The 22,500-nt window shown below is 47.8% G+C and overlaps 1 protein-coding gene across 9 annotated transcripts in view; it reads right to left on the bottom strand.

Annotated features, from left to right (window-relative positions):
* Positions 1–19,346, bottom strand: part of TCF7 (transcription factor 7) — a 70,747-nt gene extending 51,401 nt beyond the window's left edge. For 3 of the 9 annotated variants that reach the window (XM_038149741.1, XM_038149745.1, XM_038149743.1), the window contains exons 1-3: positions 18,638–19,345; positions 18,466–18,532; positions 17,973–18,082 (exon numbers count right to left, since the gene is read on the bottom strand). In XM_038149741.1, the coding sequence (XP_038005669.1) occupies positions 17,973–18,082; positions 18,466–18,532; positions 18,638–18,835 (375 nt within the window). In that variant the 5' untranslated portion in view covers positions 18,836–19,345. Of the gene's footprint in view, positions 1–17,972; positions 18,083–18,465; positions 18,533–18,637 lie in introns of all 9 variants that reach the window. The other 6 variants (XM_038149742.1, XM_038149744.1, XM_038149746.1 and 3 more) reach the window with 5 other exon arrangements.
* Between the last annotated feature and the right edge of the window lie 3,154 nt (positions 19,347–22,500).

Genomic DNA, 22,500 nt, shown 5'->3' with positions numbered 1-22,500 from the left:
AGTTGGATTTGTTAGCCACAACATCGTGGAGCCAGAGCTATGGGATAATTACCAGGGTGACATTCGCCCGAATACACTATATATAGTTTTCCCAAGGTCTCTGGGCTGTGACAAGGTGTTTGCTGTGAAACGGAAGGGCGGCGATGTGTACTGAATAAGCGCTCTTTGATATTTCACATGTAAGTTAGAGCATGTTCAGGTTTTGTTTGCAGCGGAACTGTGCTGCTTCTATTGTTTTCTGAGCAGGAAAAAAAAAAAGCAATGTTCAAAAAACCATTAACAGGCTGCCTTAAGAATGGTGTCAAGGATTCACAGCCATCTCAGCTGGGTCAGTGATCAAAATAAGAGTATATATTATTACATATAGGGTTTTTAATACTTCAGCTGGCAGCATGGAGTCAACATTGCTGCAGATAAGGAATTCCCAGGGTGCTTCTGCTTCGATCATCAGGGAATCCTCTGCTGAGCTCCATTTCATTACCCAACCCCAATCTCTCTGAAGGCAGATGAGCTGTACAGAGCAGTTGGATGGGGCCCTGAGCAACTTCATCTCTTGGGTGGCATCCCTCCCCATGGCCAGGAGGATGGAATTAGAAGGTCTTTAAGGTCCTTTCTGACTAAACCATACTGTGATTCTAGGATTCTGTGACTCCAATCAGGCAGGTTCCATTTGTGTTTGGTACTGTGGAGGCTCCAGCTGTAAAGGCAGCTGAAAACAACCACGTTTACCAAGGCAAATTGAGGGAATGAGTTAAAGAGAATAAAGTAACAAGAATGGGACAGGTATTTTTTGACACTGGCTTCATGTGCAATTAAACAAAGATTTAAGCCCAGCCATGCTCTAACACATCAACAGGCATGCATGTGGGGACAAGCACTGCAGTGGTGGGAGACTCAGATTTGGAGGCTGGACTAAGTCTGTCTGTCCTTCCCTACATCTGTGGTGGTACAATCCCCTTTTCTGTCCCTATGGGGCACACAGAAATGCATTAAAAACACCCCTGCAAAAATGGGGATTTCTAGAACCCTGCTCAGCTCATTGACCTCCACAGTGCCCCACCAGTGTCTGCAGCCCCAGCCATGCTGGTGGCATGTCAGGGCTTGTGCAGAGTGATGCCACCGAAGTCTTAGTGAATGCCACCAGGTTTGGTGGTGACACACAGGTGGTAGGTGGCTTGCAGTGCTGGCACAGGTCCGCTGTAGGAACAGATGTTGTTTGTGTAGGAGGGTGATGGCAAACTGTGCGACAGCAGCATCAGAAAGCTGGAGAGAGCTATGGGAGAAATACACGAAGGAAAAAAGAACATCAAGGAACAAAGACGTTCTTGAGGAATGGGTCTGTGAAAATTCTAACCTGGTGAAAAATGCTACTTATTCAACAAAGGGAGTGAAAAATAACCACAGAGCCCAGACAGTTTTTGTAAAAGACAAGAAGTCTGCAGAACTCTGAAAATTCCCCATCAGCCCTAACAACTGTGGAAAAGGAATTGGGAATGGCAGCAATCACAGGAGACAGCGGCTGCCAGCACTGCTGAGTGATATTTACATCAATGTCCTGCCAACAATACCATTACTGGATTATCAGGGTGGATTAAGCCTTTAGCCAATTACCCCGACTGGTAAATTGTAGATTGTCTAGACTTTTTCATGTTCAACAATATGCATGAAGTTTCTCTTTATCGCTACAGCATCACACGATGCTCCTGTGGGATGGAATCCTGTGCTTCCCTGGGAGGTTCAGGTGAGCCGTGCCTGCAGCTCCAGGTTGCCTTAGTGTGGCCCTGTGCACAGACAGATTTATTTCAGACAGGATTCTCATAAATTCAGAACGACTTCCAAATTTCTTGACTAGGAGATCAAAGAGGCAAGCATTTGCTTCATGCCATCTGGGGAGCTGCTCGACAGGGCAACGCAGTCTGGGGAGGGGGGAGGAGAAGGGAAAAAAGAAAGTCTTGGAGATTATGCCCTCAAAAACAAACTCAAATGCCACCCTCACATTAAAAAGCACTGGTTGGCAGTAACAATTAATTTCTTAACTGAAACCCGCCCAACTGTGTCCAAGTGTTTTAATTTGCCTATTGCTACAATATGCAAGGGAGCTGGCAGTAATGGATTTGCAATTAAAACTAAAACTGGCAAAGAAATCGCAAAGCTGGCAAAAGAGCTAATCTGCAAGCCATGATCACAAGATTACAAAGTGTTTATGAACATGCTAATTACTGAGCACATCGCTGAGAATGGCTTGTAGGAGAGAACACTGAGTTTGCGTGATCTAAATCCCTGGATCTGCACGGCCGGTGCTGTCGGTGTTCTACTACTTCCCACAGCTCCCAGCAGCTGGGGAACACAGGGAATTGCTGTGGTCCTGTCTGGAAGCAGGAAGAGGGACAGGGGACTGAGAGACAGAGGGTCCCTGTACCCTCCTGCCTCACAGCAGGGGAAGCACAGATGGCAATTGCCTCTCGAGCAGGTAAATGCTGGTGGCCACTGGGACTCAATTGGAATATGGAGACCACCAGTGTGAAATTAAAATCAGCCTAAATAAAATAGTGCCCTATTTACTTTCATCCTGCTATCTCTTGGCTTTATAAATAGTTATTGCAGCAGGTCCTGAATATTGCTGGTTGCAGAGCACACGGCCCATGCTGCAACCTCTGAGAGCAAACAGGCATCTACTGCCATGGGCATGAAACCTTCACAAATTACCTGCAAGGGACAGGATGGGAAGGGAAAAGGGCTTAAAAAGTGATCAAACATCCGTGCAAATAGCTCATAACAGCAAGTGACAGTGGTCAGGGGCACCGTGAAGAGCAATTTTGAACCACAGGAGAGCATTTCAAGGAGAAAACAGAGTGGAAGAGTAGTCCCAGAATAGAGGGCTGCTGGGAAAACTGACATTCTTTAATATATAGGATTAAGGACTGCCAGTATCCTCAGGGAGGAAATGCAAATGGGGTTCAGACCATTTTTCCATAAAAATTAGGAATGAGAAAGAATAGACTTTGAAGTTCAACATGTTAGCAAATGAAAGCAACAGCAAAGGAGACACAAAGAGAAAGCAAGCCCTGGACGCCTGGAATTATGTCTTAAACACTCGGTACCGAAAGACAGAACCTGAGGTGATGAGGAGACTTCCCTTAATGCCACGCACAGATCCCAGAAAATCTCTAGATTAGAAACTGCCTGAGAAAAAAAAGTATTGCACAAGCAAGGCAGGATGGAGTACAGCACCCAAATGGATTCTTGTTTTATTCAGCGTGACTGGGATGGATGATGAGGCTGCGTGGAGCACAGCGAGGAAGACATGGTGGGTATGCCAGGCTGCTCTTGGGTGCATGGAGCAGGGAAAGGATTTCTGGATGGTTCTCTTTGCTCTATGAAATGGTGGCTGGAGTTGGCATAGAAGGAGCTGACAGACATCTATGGAGATGTCGGAAATCCAACAGGCCCCTCTGCAGACAGTTGCAGGGTTGGCTGCACTGATGGGCACCGACCATTCCCAACACCCCCATGAAAGCCAGGCAGTTAGTCCAGGCTGTACCGAGGTGGTGAAGGACCAGGAGGACACTGTAGGGACACACAGCAATTGTCATTGCTGGGTCTGCCCGAGGATGGATGGTCTTTGTGGTGACTCCTCAGAGGCAACAAGGGTCTCACTCAGATTTGGGAGCTGGCTGGGATGGGCACTTTGTATTTGGCTGACGGTCATTTCAACCTGAGTACTTGGGTACAGCAATTACAGAGTGAGTTCAACCCATCGTTACTGGTGGCCCTGGAATGCCATGTGTCAGGAAATGGCATCCGACCATCGCTGATGCTGATTAGTGCTACGGAGTTAATTGGTGCTACGGAAAGGGTGGTTCAAGGGAGAAGTGCTTGGAAATTAATTTATCCATGCCTGCCTCTAATGCACTGTCAAGCAGTTAATGTATGCTCAGATGGGGTAACCGAGTGCAACTTGGGAGTCCATGGCCCAGAGGAGATGGCGCATCAGGATAAAGCAGAGGTGAGATCACGCTGGGTCCTTCAGAATATGAACACTGTGGCTCTAGAGCTGCTTGCTCCTTCCCCAAAGTGAGATGCGTGGACTCTAAAGGTTTAAAAATTATAACCCAATCACAAAGTCTTCAGTTGTGTTTTTTTTCTTTTAAAAACATATCTGGAAGAAATATTTCCTAGCATCGAGAAATTTGGTTAGCTCCTGTGTGCTTTTTATCCGGCATCTAAGCCAGATTCTGCTTCTGCTGGGGTCTGCCATTCTGCCTCTTACAAGGAAAGCCCCAGATACAACTGTTGCCTATTTAAAGTCATCTACAAACCAGTTTAATAAAAGCTGACTGCATCTGCTTCCATGTTATTAGTTCTGCCCCAAAACTCTGTTCCTGGCAACACAATGTTCCACGCTAATGAGCCAAATCTTCCCCTCCCATGGCAGTACTCCTAAACCTCCACACCATTCAGTTCACAAAGTTACCACCCTGTTTTTCCCTCGGGGGAGGGAAGGATTGCAGCTGCAGAGGGGGTTCTTCAAATAATATGAAGGCCAAAGATCTGTGGGAAAATCTGCTCTCAGACAAATAGCACTTGGGGGCATCTGCAGAGAGAACCAGCCCCTCTTTACTTCTGTCTGGGTCCCACGTCCTTCTGGCAGCGGAGTTTTTTATGAACCAGGCTGCCATTAATCCCCTGCCAGTTCCTACACCCTACCATCCTCTGTGGGCAGACAGCACTGAGTGGGAGATAATGCTGCAGGGAAGTGGCATTGACTTCAGCTGGATTTTGTGGCCTCTTGGGAGAATTTCGACTCGGGGCAGTTATTTCTAACCCGCACCTGCTGCAAAAAGGAGGAATTTGGTGCAGACCAGGGCACCTTTTCTCAGCTCCTTTTCCAGTGAATTTTCACCCATTCTTGCCAATTTTCCTCCTGCAGCACTGAGCGTGAGATAAACAGCGATGCGAGGTTATCACGCTGGAGTGATGCTGCCCAGATTAAAGGGAAATCAGATAACTCATTACCTAACTGAAACTCGCTGCTAGACTTTTAGAGAGAAGCGATAACATCTGAGAGCTGGAGGACTCTGCTGCCCTGGCAGACACCCTGCAGCACCCCAGCTGAGCAGGGGGGGCTGTGCCCCGGCTCTCCCGCCTGGCTGCCTCCACACCTGGGATGGGGAGATGCCTAAGGATGAGGAGATACCGGGATGCAAAGATGCAGATGCCCAGGGTGTGAGATGCAGAAATGCCCAGAATGCAAAGATGTCCAGGACACTTATTCAGATGCCCAGGATGCAGAGACACAGGGATACCTGGGACACAGAGATGCAGAAATGCCCAGGATGCAAAGAAGCGAGGCAGAGCCCCAGCCGCCACAAACACATGTGGTTTTGGCCTCCACACACTCACACCTGGAGCCTCCAGTAAGGAAAATTTCAGCTTAGAAGTCGACATGGGCGCAATTGATGGCTTTCACATTCTACACACGATGTGCTTGCAAAAGCCGTCTTTGCTCTGGTGTGCCGAGTTTCCTCCTGATTCTAAAAGTTGGACTGAACTCATCTGACCGCCTCCTCGCTTGCTTTCTGCTATAAACCTTTCGGCACCCCATGCGACAGCAGCATCGCCCTGGAAAAGTTTTCATCTGCTTCAGATTTTGCCTCAAGCCATTAACTGACAAACTGGCAGCGAACTACTGTTAAATGATTTCCTAGAGATTACTGTTTAAGTAAAAAAGGTTCCAAGATAAATAGACTGATTCTTCATGACAAAGAATTTGAATTATGCATCCAGAGGTTTGGTACATGTGTCCAAAAGCTACACTGTGTGATCCTGGAGGTTGTTCTCATCACCATATTACAAGTGGGAAAATAAATTACATTTGTTCCTGGTTTAATAACGAGGATTTGTGTGTCATGTGTCTTTCAGACAATGTGTTGGACCATGCCATCATTGTTGCCATCCAGCTAATGCCACTCTATGAAATTATCATTTAGGCTGAGAAGGTTATTTGTTTTTAAAGCAAGATGCCAGCTGCCTTGAAGAAGTTGTGGTCTAAGGGCCACCTACAACTTCCTAAAAGATTATGAAATTGTAATTTGTTTAATATGTTGAAGTAAGTGGTCTAATAAGCAGCACAAGTGGTCTAAAAGCTTACTCTTTTAGGCTAGTTCTTCTCTGATTGTTTCTGAAACATCCCCTCTTGCAGCAGCCTGAGTGGGATTTTATGCTTTGTTTCAGTATCAACATTGCCGTGCTCTCCAAGCATCACTTACACATGAAATGATAAAACTCCTAATGCTCCTGGGGGAAACTGAGTCACAGAAAAACAAGCTCCTGTGGGACTGGGAGCTGAAGCCGGGATAAAACCATGCTTCCTCTGCCGTGGCCATGCACGGCAGTTACAAGACTATCCGGTTCCTCTGCTATAAAACTTGGTAACATGCCTCACTTCTTACCTGATTTTGAGAACATCCTGTGTTAACACATAAACAACTGGTGCTACTCATGTCTGTTTATTTGGCTATTTACACCGTCTGCCACAGCACCTGGTGCTCTCTGGTAAGAGGATCACTCGGCTCCCATATCAAACGAGCTCCAGGGGCGCAGGCAGGAGAGAGGCAGCTCCTGCCCACGGAAACAGCAACGCGCCCACCCCACACTCAGGCATTTACCACTGGTTTCAGCAGGAAATTTGGATGAAGAGTGATGCTTTTGGATATGGGAGCTGATCTTTCAGGGATTCCCTGCAGCCTGCCTCATCCATCACTATGCATTTATAAGCAGATTCATGTCCTAGATCTGTACAAATAGTGTACTGTAATTTGAAAACATTCTATTTTGCAAAGTTTGAATACATGCATGTAGTTATATACTAGCTCCAGTAAATGTCAATAGCCAAACAATTGGCAAGAACATATCAGGTAATTTTCTGTACTCTCGAGTCAAGAAATTAAATTTTCTGTATAACGGCTCTTGCATTCAAGTGCTGTCAGAAGTCCCAGCCAGGAACATTTGGTGCTTTTACCTGAATTCTGCTCCTAGCAGAAAAACCTGAGCTCACCAAAATAGTAAAAAACTGACGTTGCCAGATATAACCTCATTTTCAGGCACCCAATTAATTATGGAAAAGAGAAAAGGGCTTAAGCATGACACCAGCCTCAAGCCAGAAGCATTAAAACTTTTTAGCTTTTTCTAAACACTGCTGTCTGTTGCATTGTAAAGAGCAGGATGCCAAAAGGAGCCAAAATTTCTCAGCCCTCAGTTGGGAAGAGATCCTTCAATTCCTGATGACTTCACGTAGAAATTAATGCAATTACACTATAAAACTATTGCCTTGTCAAGGTGTTCCCATGTCCCCTAGTCCAGCTGTTCTAGGGAGCTAAATTGGCAAGAGCAAACTCACTTCCGTGATGTCATTTTACAGCATTTGATTCTTCAGAATTGTTAACAGCCCGCAAGAAGTCAACCGACCAAGGTAAAAACTGGCAAGCCTGCTTGCTTTGGAACAGGACCCCCGCCCAGGACAAGGGACAGGAGCTGCCCTGCACTTAAAACAACCTGGAACAACTGTACACCTCCCTGTAAATCCCTTGGAGCTGCATTGCTGGGCAAATTCATGTCCAGCCCCACGAACCAGAGCTACATCTGATTTGAATGAAACTTCAGACTTCAGGATTTTCATGCCAACTATTTCAGAAGCAATGTCATTTTCTTCAACACCCTGTTATTTCACTTGCCATCTGCACAGATTCTGCTCCAGTTCCAGAAGCAAACTTATTTTGAGGATATAGACTGTTTCCATGTGGTTTTAGAAGGGCCACACACTTAAAATCCAGGACAGGCTTAAACCACAAGCTTCAGAAACCCTCAAGTGAAGGTGTGCATCTCCAGCACCGTCATATTTCTTATAAAAGAGAAATGCAAACAAGAGATCAGCGCTGAAGATTCCAACGTTCTTCAGCAAACGATCCCTATAGTAATGCTTTCAAACAAACAACAAGCGAAAACCGAAACACAACAGCAATAAACCCAAATCTGATGAGCTCTTCAAAAAGATCTCGCGCGATATCAGCTGGCAGGACTCTGTTGTCTGTCCCAGAGCTACGGCAGTTGATCCCAGCCAGGGCTTTGCTGCGAACACACCGAAGGCAGGAGGCTGCAGCCTTTCATATTCCGAAACAAAAGCCAAGTTCTGATTGCTGGGACAAGGAAGAAATTTTTTGTTGTGGATACATTACTGTGTAATTACTGCAGATTTCATTTACTTTCTTTTGAATACTACACCAGATACAAAGGCTGTATAGATGTGGCAGCTTCTTGTGTTATTATCTAATGCTGTAGGTTTACATTTTAACAGTTAGTTCTCCAAAATACTGGGGATATGTGTGTGTCTACTGAAGGAAAAAAAAAACCCATATATTTCCCTGCTGGGAGACAGGGAAATACAACTGATATTGCCAACCACTGTCAAACTGACAGCAAGGAAAGAGTTTCACATAAAATCTAAAAAAAAAAAAAAAAAAAAGAAAAGAAAAGAAAAGAAAAGAGTAAGGTACCTATTCTCTCAATAAAATCAGGGTTAGAAAAATGGGAATAAGATCAGAAATGAATCTCTACCCCTGGGTAAAGGACTATCCATGGGACGAGATGTAAAATTCCATAAAGCACAAATGTTGCTAACATTCAAAAGTCAAAGCTTTCTGTGGGTGTGCACGCATAGAGATGTCAACACAACTATTTCATGATCACCGAAATTGCTACTAGCCTGCATCCTCTCTGAATGGCTATTTTTAGGACCCAGCCTTTCATGTGGTATAATGATGTGGATTTTACAAGAGCATTTATAATGTGTTTCATATGCTGTACAGTCCTGGAGAAATTTCTTTGTATCAGAGAAAGTCAAACAAAAAGGTTTGGATGTTTATTTAATTTTTCTAAAATTTTATTTCTTATTTTATGTTATTACTTCTGGTTTCAATTTTGGGTTAATATGCATACTTAATTTACCTATTTATTTAATTTATCTGAGCACTCCAAAGAATACTCAGCACAGCATGATGCAATCTTGCGAAACATCACTTGTATTTCTAAATCCATATATTTTTTTGGACGGTGAGATTCCAAATCTGGAAATGCCAGTCCACAAGTTATAGCAAGAAGCCAAAGCTCAAAGGCCAATTTTTGACCACGGGTTTGGTGGTGTCAGGGGTTGTGCTGTGTCTCCCACTTAGAATCCAAAGACAACAGCTCCTCCTCACTATCCTGACTCCCACACTAATAATTCCAGGGCAGCAGCACGAGAATCACCTCATCAGCCTCTCCATGCTAAGAACAACAAATTTTCATGTGGTAGATCTTACAATGGTTTATTTCCTAAACATGAAAGCAATCTCTGCAGTGCCAGATCCTCAGCATCAGAATAAAAATTCCACATTTCTGACCCTTTCTGAGCATTTTGCTGCAAAGAGCCTCTTCCTGGCAACTCAAAAAGTCTTTTCTCAAAAGCCTTTATAATCACAGCCCCCTTGCACCCAGCCAAACACACCTTAAAACCTTGGGATTTCATATTTTACTTTTGTGTGGGTCCCATCAGAGCAGAACTTCAGTTTATGCTTGTGTATGTTACTCCTCAGAGCAAACTACAGCAGAAAACAAATTCAGTGTAGAGCAGACAAGCTGAATCACTTAAAAAAAAAAAAAAAGAAAAAAAAAGTGGTATTTTGGTCAGTCTGTGATTACTATGTAGCTCCTCAAGGCAGACATGTACTTTGTGTATTACAGTTCCAGATTTTTCAATGGAACAAAGGAGATACTGTTGAGATTTTTTTTGCCTATCATTTAATCAAATGCAAAGTTGTTATAACCAGAGGGGAAAAGTGCTCTAGATTCCAGTATCCAGTTTTACTTTGGTTTCAAGAACTTACCACACCATTGTTGAGTTTATTGTTTTCTTTCACAAAACACTAATTTCGGGACCCCGTGAAACACAATGAAGCAGATTCTTCTCACGGCAGCTGAGCTGTGTTTAGCACAGAGGTGGCGAACGGGAGAGGAGCAGTGGTTCAAAGCCACTTGGGTGACCTCCTGCCCAGCACCTCCAGCCAGCAGGATGCTCTGGGTGGGGACAGCTGATTTCATCAGGTTTTGCTAACCCTTTCACTGACCAAGTGTCCTACTTTCCCCATGAAGCACTTCACAGAGGGGGTGGTGGTGGAAGAGCTCTTCATTGGGAATGGCCGCAAACAGCAGGGCCAGAGAAAGGCAATGGAGCAGATGAAGGGCCTGGAGCACAAGTCTGATGAGGAGCAGCTGAGGGAGGTGGGGGAGGCTCAGCCTGGATAAAAGGATGCTCAGGGGGGAGCTCCTTGCTCTCTAAATCTACCTGAAAGGAGGGTAGAGCCAGGTGTGGAGGAGCTTCAGTCTTTTCTCCCAAGTAAGAGGCAACAGGACGAGGCAATGGCCTCAAGCTGCACGGGGGGACATTCAGATTGGATGGCAGGGAAAATGTCTTCACTGAAGAAGCTGACAAGCCCTGGCATAGGCTGTTCAGAGAAGTGGTGGAGTCACTGTTCGTCACTGTTCCTGAAGAGATTTAGAAGATGTGTAAATGTGGTACTTGGGGACATGTTTTAGTGGTAGCTTTGTCAGTGCTGGGTTAAAGATTGGACTCAATGATCTCAGAGGGCTTTTCCAGCACTAATGGCTTTATGATCCTAAATTATAAAGACGCAAAGACAAAAAACAGTGACAGAGCAGTGCTAAGTTCCTCTGTAAGGAGGTGAAGGTAAGAGCTCTTTGTCCAAGATAACCCACCAAGAAAAAGATCCTGCTGGAACCAAGCCTTAGAGGCACACGGTGTTGCAAATCCTTCCTTTATGAAACAGTCAGTGGGTTTGTAAGCCACCAGCATGTGCTGAACTGGCAGTCTCATGGTGAGAACAAGACCTTGGTTGATGCTTACAGAGGGTTTGGTCCAGACTATTCAGGTTCTTTGGACATTCACCCCATGAAACACACACACTGCCTGGGGCCTGGAGAGAGCTGTGCCCTCTCGGACAGACCACTGGACAAGCCAGCAGACAGAACAGGCACCTGGTCTTTACTGATTCAGCTGGATTAAAACTGGAAACTAGGAAGTCAACAGCTCTGTATCCTGTATCCAGCCCTCTGAGTCACCTGTTTGCCTACCAAACCTTTGTTTCATCCTCCAGACACAGAGACTAATGAGCAAGTATCTTGTTATAGCCTTTTTTAAAGAGAGATTCAAAGTACAGCAATAAAAGAGCCTAGAGGGGGGACTCACACATCCCTGCTTGGCACCAGCCATGGATTTGATCAGGCTGAGAAGCTTTGCCTGCTGCAATGGCTCTGCAAAGAGTTCAGGAAGCAACTTGTACCTACTCTCCTATTGCTGTGCCCTCCACCCACCACTGGTAAATGATGAGGTAAGAGCATGTGTACATCAGGCTGGCAGAGATGCTGACATAAGCCATCTCCTGGCTCCCTGAGCAGTGAGGTGGAATGGCAAAGGCATGGGAAACCAAGGGCCCTGAGCAACCTGGAACAGTGGCTGGTATCCCAGCCCATGGCAGGGGCTTGGAATGTGATGATCTTTAAGGTCCCTTCCAACTCAAACCATTTTGTGTTTCTATGGAATGAGCAGCAAGCAGGAAAGGGAGCTGCAGCAGCTGTGGCCAAAGACTCGGAGGGGTGGGATAAAGACAAGCTCCCACAGCAGCCATGCCTTCAAAAAGACAATTTTGGCACCTAGTCCCTGTTCAAATCAATGGAAGAGACAGGGGAAGACAATCCTTGAGGATTCGTTGATGAAATTGTGGCTTACACATGGTGCAGGAGATTTTAGTAAGTGAAGAGCAGCACGTGTCTGACTATCGTCACCCAAACCCTCTCAGTCCAGCACAGCCTCCCCGTGAGAGTAACAATGCTCACAAGGGCTCAGGTCCTTCCTCACCTTCTCTGTGGAGAATTGGCAAGGGGGCTCAAAGGCCAAACAATAGGAAACAAAGACTAAATTTGGTCTTGATGAATCATGGCCAAAAGGCAGATAAAAAACTGCAGATGTGAAGTTAATGGCAAGCTGTAGATGCTTCCTCAAAAGTGTTGATGTTTCTCAGCAGTAGGCTCTGCTCTGCCCATAACCACCATGCCATGTACACACAGACACACACAGTCCACACCAGATTGCCATCTTAGGTGTACAGCTCACACCAACCCATTGCCCAAAATCCTGCTTCCCTTGCAGATCACGCTGCAGATAGGGAGGGTTCAGCCTGTGATTAGGATCTGGCCCTATGCAGAAGATCTCTGACAATAGGCAAGAGAGTCATCCCTCCAGAGCCAGCAATGTCTGTTTAGTCACACGAACACACGCCATGTTACTGGACTGGGTACTTTGCCAGAGCAAATGCCAGCACACCCCATGGCATGGATTAGCCAGGGTTTTTACCCCAGTGCAGGAATTTAATGGTGCCAACGGAGTCGTGGCATGAGAGGGACCACAAGCTGTGAGGCAACACACGAGTGAGCACATTGCAGAGCTCCTCCTGCTCCCCCTTCTCTCAGTTACAGCTTTGGATACCAGACCAGCTCTGCACTTTTCATTCTGGACATGCCATGTGCCACTCAAACCCAAATCGCTTTGTTCTTCACAGCTAAAATTTCAAAACCACTAATCATTAACATGGATGAGCTTCAGGAACTCGAGTTGATGTTAAGTTTTTGCTTTTCTCTCCAGATTCTCAACCGGTCAAGCCCATAAAATTTCACACACAGCAATGGTTGGAAATTTGCAGGAACAGTGCCTTTACCATACATATCTCATAGCAACTCCCTGCCAACAAAGCATCCCATGCCTGGGAAGCCAGTTCAGGGTAGCCTGTGAAGGAATCCCAGTGGGAGACCAGATATTGTTGAACTGTCTGGATCACGTGCATACTTATTCACATGCACAGATTTACATAAAACTTGCTTTTGTTTCCCTGTGACATTTTGCTTTCTCTTTTTTTCATTCCAAACAATTTTAAAAATAAGGTTCTATTAGACCACACACATCCAGTGCTGTATCATGTCGCTGCCTCTTAAGCAGAACTCTCTAATTTATTTCAAAGGGAAGTTCTGCTTCAAAATTGAGGGTGTGATATGAACTCAGAAATTAACGCAAGAATTTTCCTTGGGGGAAACCAAGACTGAATCAGACATGCAATAAATGACCTCGTAAGCCCTGTGCCTTGGTACATCCACATATCCAAAACTGCGCTTTAACAGGAAACATTATTTTCAGTATTACCTCATTTCGAGCTAGGTAGAAGAGCTGAAAGAAGTGGATTTGCTTTGGTCAGGAGGGAACAAATTACTCATCTGTCTGTCTGCCAGGAGGTCCATCAGCAGCACCGCGCTGCTAGCGCTGTGTGCCGGGAATGTAACAATTCATGGGGACAGGGAACCATCCCGGGGAGGTCCCGCAGTGTGAGCCCTGCTGCCAGGGAACCTGGCTGGGATGCTGCTCTCCCACAGCAGCAGGCACTGCTGGGAACACACAGAGCTACTGTTGGCTCCCAGCTGCCTCCCTCCCTCTCTCCACACACAACATCTGGAGAGGGAGGCAGCAGCCCTCTCACAGCGACAAATCCCCATCGCACGGGGACTCCGGGGAGTTCTCCCACTGCTTTCAACAAGATCAGAACCCAACACAGGAAAAAGCAACACTAAACTATTGCCCTGACAGTGCAAGTCAGGACAGAGAGGCAGAGAAACAGCTGAGCTGCAGATTTCCTTCTGCCAGCTGCTGTGGGGGCCACAGTGTCCTCCTGCAGAGGGATGGAGCAGCTGTGGGGAAGGGGATGCAGCAGAGGCAGCCGTGTCCTGCGCCTCAGCTGCTGCTGCTTCAGCTTCTGTCCAGTGAAGAGCAGCCCTAGACTGCAGCTCCCTGCTTTTCTGACCTCGTGTTAGACATTTGGGCCCTGTGGCCCCAGGCCAGCAGTAAGTGCACTTTCATCTTGCCCTGCCCAAGGGGACATTTCATACCCTCTCAACAAGCTCAAGGAACCCAGTGGGCCACAGGGACCAGGCTCTGAAAAGCCACATTATTGTGAGTCCTGCTGTCTTATTTGGGGACTTCAGCTGTGCAGGGCTTGGGGAGGTACCCCCACTCTTCTGTGCCCATGTAAGCTCTGGTTTGACAACTTAGTAATTAAGAAAATGAGGTAGTGTCTGTTTTCCAAAGAAAAAAAGGCTCTTGAACTTCTGTTTCTCACACAGACCGAAAGCCCAGTGCCTCAGCTTTACATGCAGAACATTTTAATCCTGCCTTTACACTCCTCACACACTCACCAAACACATCTGAAGTACACAGAAAGTGTGAGGAGCTCCCCTCAAATCTCTCCCATCAATGGGAGCAGGGAGACCTCATGCCCTATATACAGGGCAGCATGGCTCATTCCCTTATTTTATAAACCTATTTACAAAAAGAACTTAAAGGAACTTACAAGAGCTCCTTTTACCATTTAACTACCACATAGTACAAGATATAACAATGTTCAGAAAACCCCCTCAGGTCTAAACTCAATTATACAACTGTAGCAAGAAAAATATTTTAATCTGATCAAAGTGTTAACATGTTTGACCATGTCTGACCTCTAATGTTTGTAACCACCTAAAAGGCTGCTGCTCTTACTAAGGATGTACCTTAATTTGATTTAAAGTCATTTGTACTATTTAAAAAAGGATATAGTTTTATGATTTTATATTTAATTTAGAAAAACAGTTCCTCAACTTGTTCATATTCTTTGGAAGTTTCTTACAGATTTTTAACCCATAAGTCCTATACATTTCACTCTGGGGAAAGTTGGACCTTGCGTAAGATGGGATAAAGTGGAGCCTTGAACGACCACACACACAACACCTGAGAGCCAGGTGAGAGATGGCTCTCCCGGGGCCTCACAGATTTCAGACACACATACAGGTTGTGCCAAAATGCTCTTAAACACCCTTGACTGAGTGTGCCCTCCGCAGCCTGGCAGCTGATGGGGTTCACAGCTCCCAGAACAAGGGACACCTGGGCTCAGCCCTCTGCCTTGTCCGCAGCTCCAGAAGCACCTTCACCCTGCCCACGCCCCCAGCGACAGCTCTACTGCCAGTCCAGGAATCCTGAGCCTGCCCAAACCAGCAGCACTCCAGCTGAATCATCCCACTCTGGCATTTGCCACCTTCAGCCAAGGAGGGCCACCCTGCTGCGGGCAGCTCCTGCCACCCCCTCCGCTGCTGGCCCTCCAGGGAGCATCAGCCAGGCTGATGGCAGGTACCCAGCCATCTTCAGAGCATGTAAACAATAACATGGCTGGGTGTGTTTTGGCAAAAAGAGGCAATTTTGGCTGGGAGATGTGGGGACCTGAGCAGGATGCTCGGGTGAGCAACATAACAGTTAGTGGCTACAAACACCTTGAGGGAAGCAAAGCAAAAGTGGTGCTGCTGACAAAATCAGAAAGAAAATAGGAAAGCTGCACCCCGGTACTGCTGGTAGCAACACACCCAGCCAGGCAGGCGCTGGAGCCAGTCCAGAGCCACTTGCAGCTCCCTCACAGGGTTCGTGGGGAGCCCACCGAAAAAAATGTGGTTTTGTAGAGCGTTGCAGGGTAGGGGTTCAGCCCCAGCCTCGATGCTGGCTGCTCTGTATATTTCAGGGAGTTATACTCTGTTTTCAATCAGGTAAATTACTGTTTTCAGTGTAAAGCCCTGACAGTGTGCCAAAGTACTCCTGGTTTAATTTTTTAATTGATTTTTTTTTTTAAGATTCTAAAATTAATCCTACTTGCAAACAACTGTTTCCAGGAAGCCTCATTAACCAAAATACAATCTCCACTATCAAGTGCACGCATGATTGTGATACCTAATCCTATTCACTCACACAACCCTCCTCCCTGACTCGTGCTAAAGTGTTAATTAAACACACTTTTATGGATGGTTAAGTATCTGCAATCTTCGGTCACAGATCTGACCTCCTTGATTATTGAAAGCAGCCACCAGATTATAGCCCACACTTTATATAATGTACACCAGCAGCAATAAATCTATACGAGAGCAATCCATAATTTACCACGATAATCTTTGCACAGTCAATAGAAATAGAAGACAAAATTGCCCAAAATAATATATTGAAATAGTTACTGTAATAAGTTGAAAAAAACGCAAGATCAGCCTTCATGAGGAAGAAATCTTCCCCTGTCTGCCAGGTTTTTAACTGAAAACATCAAATCAGCTCTTCATAAACCACGGCAGGATCCAAACAGGCCTAAAGGAAGCTGTTTGAGGCACTGGATGATTTTGATGGCCCTCAAGGGGATGGGATCAATCCTCCTCTGCTACTTGTATCTTCTCGCCTTCCAGTTCTGCACAGTTCATTTGCTCCTGTCCGCTGCTCTGACAGCACCCGCTCGGATTTTATTCTGTTAGCAAGGGAAAAGGTGATTCCTAAACCACAACCTCCTTTATAGCCTAGCTGCTGATAAATAGGCTATTGCACTTTGCTGCCCATCTAGGAAGAGTTTAAGACTAAAAGAAATATTCCACCGTAGCAAAAAGATACTGGACTGATGGAACTCTGGACTTACCCAAATTCTATCTCAGGGAGCAAATTGTGTTTACGAAAGACAAATTTAAAAACAATCAAACCTTATCAGGAAGAGAATAGCTTAATATTTTGGGGAATGAGGGGGATACCTGGTACCTGCATAAGGTGGGAAGCACCAGAAGAAATGCTTATTTGGGTTACAACAACGTAAGTGTGCCCTGCCCTACAAACACATCTCTTCTTGCTGTAAACTGAAGGAAGACTTAAAAATTTAGGGATAGATCCTTGATCTCTGCAAACTCCAGCAAAGTTCCAGCAGTCTCCAGCCAGGGAAACTGAATCTCCTAGAAAAAGCTGTGTGGGATACAGGCAGGCTCATGCAGGGACCTGTCTCCTGCTACCCAGGCCAGCTGGGTCAGGTGTGAGGGTACGGCACTGATTTCCACAAATAATTCTAAGTTTGATACTCCACAATCCATCCATTTTCCATAACACCAGTTTGACATCCTACCCCTCTTGTGAACAAATGACCGGAATTAAGGACAGGTTTACATATTCTTTTAAACTTTACCCCTTTAAAGATTAAAACCTGAACCTGAAATAAACCAAATTATGTTCTGTCCTCACTTGCTGATGGCTAATGCGGAACAATGCCTGAAACAAACGCAGCAGTGCCGGCTCCCAGGAGAGACACCAGCATCCACTGTCTGCTGCAAAGTCAGGACAGTGTTTTCTGAAGTTCTGATCGAGATGGTGGCGGGAAAAGACAGCTTTTGTAAAGAAGACTTTAGTTTAATCACTCAGATGGCAAAACTTAGAAACATGAGAACATACAGAATTACTAAAGCTGATTTAAACTGAGAGGGAAAACTTTCCAGGAGGAAGATGGGAATAGTCCTCCAGCAGTACGAAGCCTTTTCCTGAAAACCTCTATTGCCATTTTAGAAGCACAAGATCCATTTTCTGGGCCATCATCCACAACAGAGCCCTAGCACACAAGCTCAGCTGCGGGACATATCCCTGAACACAGACACAAAGACCAGGAGCTGCTCCCTCCAAAGCCCGTGACCCAGAAAAAGGAACGGACACTCTTCCATGAGATATTAGGATCTGACTGCTGGTAGAGTAAAGCCAAACCTAGAGGACGAGGAGACTGGAAAAGCAGCTCGTCCAGCAAACTCAGAGTGAAGCAGGCACTTCCTGCCGAGCATCTCTCCCCCTTCCCACTGCTTTTCCTTTTGGCTTGGACAGAACAGTGTCCAGCTATTTCAGAAACCGGGCTCCAATTTGTCAGGAAAAAAGCATGTGTAGATGCCTGCACAATACCTGCAATATACTTCAGCAGTGAGAGAGGCAACAAGACTTCTCCATACGGAGAGGAGGAACTCACCAGAGGTGACATAGATCCATTGGGCAGATACGGATCTGAGAGCATCAGGAAAGGGTAACCAGAATAGGCAGATCCTTTATACATCCCTGGGTCCTGATGTTTCATACCTGCTGAAATCAATGTTCCCTGTCAAAATTTGTCTTATGACAGATGACTCCTCTGCCGGTCAGGGGTCCCCAAAGAGGTTACAGCATGTTGTGGAAGTCTTTTTATCCCATACTCCTCAGAGAAAGTGTTGGGGAGTGCCAGGGTCCCCCACGGGTGCAGCCTCCCGCCGCGGGGACACAGGGAAGCCTCGGTGCTGTCAGGAGTAGCCTTCCCGCTGGGGGCTGTGGCGACCAGGCTAGCATCCCTCACTCCCAGGGGTGTCAGGGTGGTGGGCTGGGGAACCGGGGGGTCAAGCACTATACGGGGAGCACCGGGGAAGACCAGCAGGAACCGGGAATGGGGAGAGGGGGACACACAGAAACACGCGGAGGTTGCTGTGACTAACCATCATCCATGTGGTCCGGGAGCTTCTCCTGGTACACCCTCTGCGGATCCTGCACTCGCCGGAGGGCCTGCACGGGGAGGAGAGAGAGGGGCAGCGCGGGGGCGTGGGGCGGGGGCCGCGGCGGGGCGGGGGGCGCGGGGCCGCCGTGCGGGGCCGCTCCGGCCCGGCTCACCTCGGCATCGGCGGCGGCCGCGGCCGGGCTGCCGCTGCCTTCGGACTCGTTCACCAGCGAGGACTTGAGGTCGGCCAGGTCGCGCTCGGTGAAGGCGTTCTCGGGGATCTTCTCCTCCTGCTCGCCCTCGTCCTTGAAGGCCAGCATCTCGTCCGTGGCGCCCAGGTCGTCCCCGCCGCCGCTGCCCAGCTGCGGCATTTTCCTCCCGCCGCTCCCTCCCCGCCGCGCAGCAACTTTCCCGGCGAGTATTGTTCTCCCGGATCAAGCCCTTTGCAATTATTTTTTTTTCTCTCCCTCAATTATTTTTTTTCTCTTCTTAAAAAAAATTAAAAATAAAAACTAGCTCCCTCTTGAATTTTTCTTTTTAAAGTTTTTCCTCCTTTCCTTTAACTTTTAAACTTTTTCTCCCCCTTTAATTTCGTTCCCCCTTTCCAAATTCCCTTTAAATCTTTCCTTAAAAAAAAAAAAAAATTAGAATCGCTTTCCCCTCGTCACTCTTTTCTTTCCCCCCCCCTTCTTCCCTCCCCGCTCCGGCGGCTCGCGGGGGGCTCGGCAGGCTGCGGGCGGGCAGGCGTCGCGGGATGCCGGGCTCCACGGGCCCCCCCGTGCCGCCGCCGCCCCCCCGCCCTCCGAGCCCCGGGAAGTTTGGCTGGAGCAGCGGGCGCCGGCGGCTGGCGGAGCACGGAGCGCCCGGTCCGACTGCGAGCGCGGCGGCGCGGCGGGCGAGCGCTGCGACATCAAAGCGGCCGCCGGGTGATTGGCAGCGCCGGGGCGGGGCCGGGGGCGGGCGCACACAGCGACACACGGACACACAGACACAGACAGAGGCGCGCACACGCGTACGAGCGCGCAGGGACACACGCGGACACGCTCGCTGACACGCACGCTGCGACGCCAAGTCCCTGCGTTGAAGGCGCGGCCGGCCCGACGCCGCGCTACGGCGGGGTGACCCCCTCCCGGTCCCGCCGGGGCTGTGGGGGTGCGGGGCGGCCCGAGGGTGGGCAGCGCCGGGGGCTTGGTGCGGCCCCGGGTGTGTGTGCACATCTGTGACACGCACGCATCTCTGCGGGCACATCTGCACAATCACCTGTGCCTACCTCCGTGCACACCCGTCTGAGCACACACGCACACGGCCCGTGCACATCTGTGCCCGTCCACATTCCTGCACACGCACACCTGCACACGCACCGCGCCACAAGCTCGCCTGCAGCCACTCCTGCCTGCCCACGGCACAGCACGCACCTGCACACGTCGCTGCTTCCTCACGCACGGAGCTGCAGGTGCACATCTCACACACATCCGCACCTACCTGTGTGTGCACACACATCAGCGTGTGCCGGCGTCTGCACGGCCCCACACACGTCCCTGCAGGGGTGTGTGTTCAGCTGCACACACACCTGGGCACACACAGAGCACACACGGCTGCACATCTGGCACACACGAGCACTCGCACAGCAGCACACGGCAGTGGGATCCACACAGCCCCACGGCCCAGATAAAGCAGCACAAAAGAACATGTAACTGCACACATCAGCACACACAGCTACACATCTGGCACCCACAGGCATCTGGACACACACAGCTGCACACACAAACACATCTGCATGCTCACATGCACCTATGAATCTACAAGCACAGATCAGCAGCACACAACTAAACGCAGAGGACAGAAGGCCAGACATGGTACTGCTGACACACATCAGTGCATGTGTGTGCACACAGACACGCCAGCTCACATGAGAGCACATCGACGTGTGTGCACACGCTGAGACATCACGACGTGTATGTGTGCGCAGAGAGACATGCACAAACAGACACACGTGTACACAGCAGGACATCAGGATGTGTGTGTGTGCACACAGACACCCCTCAGCAGGTGCATGTGTGCACTGAAACTCGTTGGGATGTGTGTACAAACACACACCGCAACACCAGGACTCGTGTGGGTGCACAGACAGACAGACGTGAACACACACAGACACTGAGACACATCAGGGCACGGATACCTGAGCACAGGCACACACAGCACTCGTGTGTACACACACACACAGACACACAGACACACAGACACACAGACACACACACTGAGACACATCAGGGCACGGATACCTGAGCACAGGCACACACAGCACACGTGTGTACACACACACACACACACACACACACACACACACACACACACACACTGACACATCAGGGCACAGATACCTGAGCACAGGCACACATGTCACACGTGTGTACACACACACACACACACACACACACAGACACATCAGGGCACGGATACCTGAGCACAGGCACACATGTCACACGTGTGTACACACACACACACGCACACACACACACACACTGACACATCAGGGCACGGATACCTGAGCACAGGCACACACGGCACACATGTGTACACACACACACACACACACACACACACACACACACACACACACACTGACACATCAGGGCACGGATACCTGAGCACAGGCACATACAGCACACGTGTGTACACACACACACACTGACACGCACTGACACACAGACACACACACTGACACATCAGGGCACGGATACCTGAGCACAGGCACACATGTCACACGTGTGTACACACACACACACACACACACACACAGACACACACACTGACACATCAGGGCACGGATACCTGAGCACAGGCACACATGTCACACGTGTGTACACCCACACACACGCACGCCCACTCCAGCTGCCCCCTGCCAGCCGTGGGTGCGGACACACCGTGTCACACGTGCGTGCCCCTGCCACCCGCCCGGGCACGGGCGGCGCTGCCGCCACCGCGCCCTCGGCCCCTTCGCAGCACAGACGTGACGTGGGGTGGCAGAAAATTATTAGTTTTCCTGCCTGGCCCCGAGGGTCAGGAAACAAGAAATTACCGTCTTCGCAGCCCATTTTGAAGGCACTAGACACTTGTGTGTCGGCGTCGGAGGGTTTTTTAAGCAGTTCCCATGGAAAAGGAAACTCCCCATCTCTTCTGATCACACACGACAGGTCCTGTGCATGTCTCCAGTAGCTTAAAACAACACACCGATATTTATTTTCCTTAATTAAGATTGCACAAGATAGCCCTGGGTCCTGGAGACTTTGCTACAGACTGTAATGACGCCATGTAAATTGTTTTTTATGACCCAATATACAACATATTGTCACATTCAGCCCTTGAATAGGAAGCTAAAAATCTTGGTCCCTATTTCTCTTGTTAATTAGGGTATTATTACTCGGGATATAATCTCATTACTTTTTGGGGAGGAGAAGAACTAGTTGGAGCCACTTTGAAAAGTACTTGAATATATTTAAATGGAGCAAAATCTGTCTTTCTGCTAATTGCTGATTTTGCATGACATAGAATTATTGTTCTGATTTTGGGGCACAGTTGATGCCGGGCTGAAGAAGATGGGAAGGATGCTGTTTGCTTTTTTCCTGCTTAGTTTTCCCCTCCAAATGAATAAGCTGCCCCATAGGAAACTCCGTTGGCAAATTTCCATTCTTTTAAACATCCCAAAAATAAAACAAGATGCAGCCACTTTGAGGAATAATCATTTGAATGAAATATTTGCTACTTTAAGATTTTTTTTCCTCCTTCTTTCAGATGATCCTCTTGTTTTGCATGTGAAAAAAATCGTCTGAGATTTACAGCCCTCCCAAATGGAGATAAAGCCTTGGCAATGAGTTGGAAACCTGTTGTAATCTGTGATCCAGGAAACAAAGAGCCTCATTAATGCAGAGACTTTGGTGAGCCTTTGATGTTAGCTAGCATAGCATTCACTCTCAGTTCCATTTGCATTTAAACATTCATAAAAACATCATCTCTGCTTCCTTTGCCTTAAGCAATT

Source organism: Motacilla alba, chromosome 13 (genome assembly GCF_015832195.1).
Source record: "Motacilla alba alba isolate MOTALB_02 chromosome 13, Motacilla_alba_V1.0_pri, whole genome shotgun sequence".
NCBI lineage: Eukaryota > Metazoa > Chordata > Aves > Passeriformes > Motacillidae > Motacilla > Motacilla alba.
This window is presented reverse-complemented; position numbering and strand designations above follow the sequence as displayed.